This window comes from Lathyrus oleraceus, chromosome 3, assembly GCF_024323335.1.
Source record: "Lathyrus oleraceus cultivar Zhongwan6 chromosome 3, CAAS_Psat_ZW6_1.0, whole genome shotgun sequence".
In the NCBI taxonomy this organism is placed as follows: domain Eukaryota; kingdom Viridiplantae; phylum Streptophyta; class Magnoliopsida; order Fabales; family Fabaceae; genus Lathyrus; species Lathyrus oleraceus.
The window spans coordinates 191,628,448-191,635,575 of record NC_066581.1 but is presented as its reverse complement, the minus strand read 5'-3'; the positions used below and the strand labels follow the sequence as shown (position 1 = coordinate 191,635,575).

General features: G+C 32.5%; 1 protein-coding gene across 1 annotated transcript; it reads right to left on the bottom strand.

Annotated features, from left to right (window-relative positions):
- Positions 1–1,456: 1,456 nt before the first annotated feature.
- On the bottom strand, positions 1,457–2,669 carry LOC127126200 (pterocarpan synthase 1). The gene has a single exon (XM_051055086.1). The coding sequence runs from the start codon at positions 2,433–2,435 to the stop codon at positions 1,779–1,781; it is 657 nt and encodes a 218-aa protein (XP_050911043.1). The 5' UTR covers positions 2,436–2,669; the 3' UTR covers positions 1,457–1,778.
- Between the last annotated feature and the right edge of the window lie 4,459 nt (positions 2,670–7,128).

Here is a 7,128-nt window from a genome sequence, read left to right as displayed (position 1 = left end):
TCCTCCTTGCCTTTTGTCGCTCCTTTTCTTTATTGTACCAACAATTCTTGGCCAAGTGACCCCACTTTTCATAGTTATAGCACTACACACCTTTTCGAGGATTCAGACTCCCTATCATCGAACTTATGCTTTTAAGGGTTCTACTAAGACTTCTTGCTAAGAGTCTTGTCTCCTTTTTCTTTGAATTTGTTGGAACCACCATGCTTCTTCCATGCCTGAGCCTGCAGTGCTTGTATTGAATCTTGAACCCCTAGTTTCAGTTGTCGAAATTCTCTGAATCTACTATCGAATGAACGTAATACGCGATCTTGTAGTTTTTCTTCTTCGCCTCTTCTTTGCCTCTTTGTTCGCGACCCTCTGAGTATCGGTTTCATTCTCAGCAAGCTCAAGGACGCCATTAGTAACTATTGGGGGAGTTTTTCACTAGGGAGCATTGAACTTTGTGGGACTTCCTTTTTTAGAGCAACACCTTTGTGAGGGACACTCCACATATTCATCAAAAACCTTAAGGTGATAAGTGAGTGGGTTCTTTCACTTATAAATGCTTAAGTCTCCATATTTACAACCAATGTGGGACTATTACTCACATCACTCACACTTGATACATTTTCAACACTTCCCTCAAATGTGAGTGTACAATGCTCCCCCTCAAGTGGAAGCTCTAATTTTTTTTTTGGGTAAGATATACTCAGTATTTTATTCTTAAATACTTTGTGAATTATTAGTTACACATATTCGCCGCTTTGAATTCTCTTTATTATTATTTTAATAAGACAAATCTTTCAAACTTAAGAATATAGAAAACGAGATGGGACGTGTTAAAGAGAAAATGCTCTATCTAGTCTACAAAATGAATTTTTTATAGTGACATTTGAACATGCACGCAACAGGATAATAGCGCAAATACATACAAAACGACATCAATTTTTGTTTTGTTTTGACAAGTTGAAAATAAATCACTCAAGTTATTTTATATTTTATCTTACACAACTAAATTCAGAATTTAACACTTCTTATCTACTACAACCGAGGTCACTCCAAAGAAAGTTTTCTAATTCATTGAACTTATAACCATAATTAGTTAAGAAACTCCGGTCCTATCAGCTAGTGAATTATTATATACCCAAAATTTAAGAATATCGATACACTACAATATAAAGGAAACATACAACCTGAATATTAAAATTAAAACTGACAATTTAGATAAGTTCATATAACATTGATATTATCAAAACTAAAACAAGCAACTTAAGTTAAAATGAATATTACACAATAAAAGAAGAAGATTAAAGCAAAGAAATTGTAAAATTAAATGCTGATGAAGGCATAGGAGAAAAAAGAGAATATGAATATAACTATAATTTAGAGAGAAAAAAAGTAATAGTCGAATATTTAAGAAAGAACTAAGTGTACTTTTGCCAACTTAGAATGTAATTAAAAATTAATAAGGTGAAACTAGAAAACATCATAAACTTTTATTGACAATTATATATTTTTTAGGTCAAATACATTTATTCATTCTCATCTGTCTCTTCTCCCTCTAATTACAAACTAACAATAATAAGCATCCCAATTATTTAGCTAACTTACACATATGCAACTTATTCTCCACTTATAATCTATTTGATTTCTTTCGTACTTAATATAATTCTTTTTACTTTTAATTAAAATTGAAAAATTAATGTATTTAGATTATATATTATCTAAATACATTGATTTTTGAATAAATTTAAAATGTAAATTACTTTTTTATATTAAGTATCAGAAAACTTTTTTCTCTATATTTGGCCAAACATAGGTTCCTTCATGAATCGACTACCCTCAGCAAAATCTTCTGAAGATGATGAAGTTGAAGGATAATGAAAGACATAGACATTATATTCCACATGAGCATCACCTTTATGATAATCAACTGCATGAGATTTCGCCTGAAGAAAACCACGTGCGAATCGAAATTCTCCGGTTCCACCGATAATCGGCATTTCTCTTATCGGAGAAATGATCTCGTTGCGCCCAAGCACACTTAGTGTGCTACCGTTGTATTTCCCTCCTGTGAACACAAAAGTCATTCCCATAACTAACTCCAATTCAAGCACGGCAGCTTGAGAGACGGTTACGTAAAAGCCTTGGGCTTTTCCGATTAGTTCGGAGTTAAGTTCGGGTCCAACGGTCAGTGGATCTTCCAGAACCACTATGGACCCGAACGGTAAGGGAGATTCGGATTTACCGTTTAAAGGAGATTCGGAGGCTATGATCATGGTGGGTTTTGGGCCTGTAACGATGTCATGCAAGAAAAAGTGGATGTGAGTGAGTTTCTCTTGTTTGAAACCAAGGAATGATGGAGATATGTCTTGATAGTAAGTGGCGTTTACAAAGGAAAAGAATAGAAAGGTTGTGAAGAAGGTTAGAGATAAGAAGGTTTTGGAGTTAGACATGGTGATAATATTGGTGAATAGGTAATGTATTGTTGGTTTGGTTTGTGATGTCTAATTCCAAAGAGAAAGAGGATTGTATTTATAGACAGATGATTTGAAAAGTATTTCTAAAAAGAACATGGTTCTGCAATATATATTTATATATTCTTGTTTCTTTTGCAAGATTCAAACTTTCCTCATTGAAGCTGTTGGAAGGATCCAATATCAAATCCAATTCTAATTCTATTCATCCACCTATAACAAAAAATTTAAATTTCAAATATCAAATTTATTGATAAATTTACCTATATATTAAAATATATATAAAAAAGTTAATAACATATTAAGTCATACATTAATTTTGGATTTGGATCCTCTTCCAGTGTCCTTCCTATTGCTGCTCATTATGCGTTCATCTCAATATTTATTCATTTTTTTTCTCTCTTTTCAAACCAACTTTATTTTATTTATTTGATTTGTATTTATTCTTGACCATTGGATAAAGCAGTAGAGGGATGGCTGCAGACATTGGCAGCAGATGATCCATTTCCATTAATTTTATATTCATTTGCTCCCATTTGCATCATCCTTGTATTTACCCAAACTCCATTATTAGATAACATATAAAGAAATAAAAAATTAATTAAATTAAAGTTACTTGCGAGTTATCTGCATGCATTTTCAAATTTTTAGAAATGACTAAATTATATTATGATATATTTAGCTTATTTATTATCTCATTTCCAAAAAAAAAATGATCCATGAATAAGTCTTCATATATAAGGCCTAAAGACAAGAATGGTTGTTGGTTATTTGATATAAAATTTGTATTCAAGATTTAAAGAATTCAATAAACATATAAAAGTGTAATTATAGAGAGTTAATCAGAATTTTTTATTTAAATAATTCAGTTTTAAAATTTTTTTATAAAATAACCCACATTTTAAATAATTTTTCAAACTATTTCACTTTCAAACAAAAATATTCGGTAAAACATTGATGTCAGACCAATTGACATCTGCACCCAACTTTTAAGAGGACACGACAATTAAATTGACGTCTATGTGTAATGTTATAGTGTTGCCGTCAATTGACTTAGCATCAGTGTGTGTTGTGTTTTTTTATAATAATTGACATTTTATATAAAAAGTCGGAATCATAAATATTAATATTAATATTAATACTAGGTTACATTTACATACGAAAATCAAAAATACTAATGTCGTTGACTGGGATGATCCAACCGACCACCGGTTCCACATCCTCTAGCTACCCTAACACGTGGCCCTAGACCACGTTGTTGATTCACCCCAGGTGTTTGAGGACCCAAGAACATCACCATCACTAGATTCCTTAAGTTTTGTCAATTCCATGAAGTCTTGTGTATGGGATGACGTGCTACCGTTGTAACTTAGTTTGTGACCCATGTCAGAATAGTTGGGGTGTGCTTAGGTTATTGATATGCGGCCGGGATGATTGAATGAAGATATTGGTGTGAATAATTCGTTGGGGAAAGGTTGAAATGGTTGTCGGGGTGCGAGACGGTGAAGATGTTGAATATATGTTTGTTAGTCACGAACATTATGGTTTCAACACTATTGAGTTATATATTACTCTGCAACAAACTCTACCATCTCAATAATCTCAGATAATTGATCAAGTTGAATCTGATGAATCTGAAGCAGAACTCGGCATCGTTGACGGAGAAGAAGAAATTAGACGTTAACAAGGTCATTTGACGGACGATTTCGATGGGACCACATGACAACAAACCTTGTGAAATCCATGAATGGCGTCTTCAAAGGCATTAGAAATCTACAAATAACCGCATTGGCGAGAACAACCTTACTCCCATGTCATTGCGGCATGCACATATACTCGTCAGGATGTTTACAACCATATATTTGATGTTTACAAGGCCATTGACGTTATAAATGTCTACAACGAAAGCTTCGTAGTGCTAGAAATAGAGGAATATCGACCTCCATATCAAGAGGACGTAGTTTGACACAACGATGAGATGCGAAGAAAGAAAAAAGGTCGTCCAAACAGCATGCGTATTAGAACAGAAATTGATACGCTTGATAAAATGATAAGATTATGTAGTATATGTCGTCAGCCCGGACACAATCGGAAAAATTGTCCCAATGTCGGAGCAACCTCTGCATCATAATTTATTTTTTCACTACTACAAAATAAACCTTTCATAACACCCATTTTACAACGACCTTCCTATTAACCGTGGTAATAGTTTTTTTGACGCTCTTTTTTTTATATTTATTAAAAGACATTTCACAATAGTCATAGGTACCAATCATGGTGAAAAATGGCATTTGGTCATGAGTTCGAATCCTAGAACCTGCAATTTTGTTTTTTATTTATTTTTAAGTCACTTTTCACCACGGTTGAAACTTTCAACCATGGTGAAAAGTGGCGTCTGGTCATGAGTTCAAATCCTAGCACCTATTATTATGTTTTTATTTATTTTTAAGCCACATACAACAACGGTTGTTTAAAGTAACTGTTGTGTTAGGTTGAGACATACAACAACGGTTATTTAAAGTAACCGTTGTGATAGGTTGGAACCTACAGTTTTTTGTTTTTATTTATTTTGAAGTCACTTTTTATCATGGTTGTAACTTCTAACCGTGGTGAAAAGTCACTCAGGGTCATGGCGAAATATAAACGTATTATTGAGTTTCTTAAACAAATTTGTATCGTCTATTTAGTGAGTATCAATGCTCAAGAAACTACCATTAATGATCCACATGAAACCTAAAACTCAGATGAACTTCTAACATAGACGAACATCATCTTCTATCTTCAAACATCATCTTCCATTTACGACTGACCCGCTGTCGCACACGAGTCAAAAATGAGTTATTAAAAATATAGTAAAACGGAAGCGACACTCGAGTTGTATCGCAAGGACGCTTGAATGTTTTAACCAAACGATCATAACAATGAGGAGGGTTTTAAGGTTCAAAACTTAAATCAAAGGTAATTAAGGTAAAAGCAAAATTAATAAATAAGCTAATTTACTGTATCAATTTCCAACTTATCATTGATTCTTATAATTTCAGTTCCCTAGCGGATTCGATCTTATTCGACTACAATACCCACTAACAAGCGCAATAGATATTATATTTTGTATCTTCCTAATTTATGAATTAAGTAAACGGATTTGAGTAGTCGTGAATTAACCAAACGCGACTTAATCAAACACGATAATGAAAAAGCTACGCTAAAGCGATTATAGTTAAGGATCATATAACAATCAAATTTAATCAACTTTATCCTATAAGCAGCAATCGAATTAATCCAACGAGTACGATTTAATTAAACAAACGATTTTATAGGAAGAATTGAAAAGAAATCAAAATTAAACTGAAATTTATAAAAACCTCAAAGTGGAATCCGAAACAGCAAATCAACTCTTTGGGAATTAGCTCTCCATGGAATTCGTATTCCCTATCTTATTTTGTGAATTCTGAATAATGTGAATCCTAAAACTACTATTTTTTTAAATAGAGAAAGGTAATTCGGGTCTAATAGCAACCGACCCAAAAAACTACAAAACCGATCCAAAAACTAAGTATTTTCTTAAGTCTGAAACTAAAACGAATTATTCTATCCTTTTTCACTCCGAATCAGATTTTGACTTCAACATAGAACTTGTAGGTCATCCTTTTAGCTCTCCAACACCTATTATAATGCATCAATCTGATTCTTGTAGCCCAAGTTATGACATGTGAAGCGAGAGGGTGTAAATAGTTATTTATTTAGAAAATAACATACGAAATTAAAATAAATGTAACAATAAACTAAGTTAAGGAAACACACAAAAATAGTAGAAATAACAAAAGATACTATATAATTGTTGTAACATAATAGTGAAAGAATATGCATAAAAATGTACTGATCAAATTCTCTCACACTTGAACTTTTGCACTCTGAGCAAAGTTCTAAAGTTGAAACTCAAAACAGTAAAATAAGAGTAAAATAAAGCATGAAAATTCAGAGACTTTCAAGATCACGAGGGTGCAAGTAAAATCCTCATTCTAAGCTTCAATAAATATGGTGTTAGTGAGTAAAATTCAAGGACATTCGAAGAAAGTATAAGAGTAAAATAAAGCATGAAAATTCAGAGACTTTCAAGATCACGAGGGTGCAAGTAAAATCCTCATTCTAAGCTTCAATAAATATGGTGTTAGTGAGTAAAATTCAAGGACATTCGAAGAAAGTAAGAAGACAAATTATCAAAGCGTACATCAAAAGCAGCAAGATTCTCATATGATAAAATTCACTCAACTCTCAAGTGTTTAGGTTACTGTTTACACTCAAAGCACATCATAAAAATTAGTACTATCATAAGCTTGAAAAAACACTAACATCCATAATTAAAATACATGCACACAAAGATCAAAGTGGCTTTTATTAGGGTTGTAACTTGGCCAAGGTAAGTGTGAGATAAACCCTAAGGGGTACTAGGCTAAAATTTAAAGGGTCAAAAGAAAATTGAAAAAAACTGCGGGAGTTGAACTATCAAAAACTTAATTCATTTTCACACAACAACATTGTAGTTATTTATCTTTTCTTTTCTCACTTTTTCATTTTTTAGAAGGAATATGTATTGTCATCCTTCTTTTCTTTTCTTTTTCTACTTCCTTTTCTATTTTCTTTCTTTTCTGCCAACCTTTAAAGTATCACAACT

What these genes read in the sequence shown, in the direction of transcription:
- LOC127126200 (XM_051055086.1), bottom strand. Translation starts at nt 2,435, where the DNA reads ATGTCTAACTCCAAAACCTTCTTATCTCTAACCTTCTTCACAACCTTT.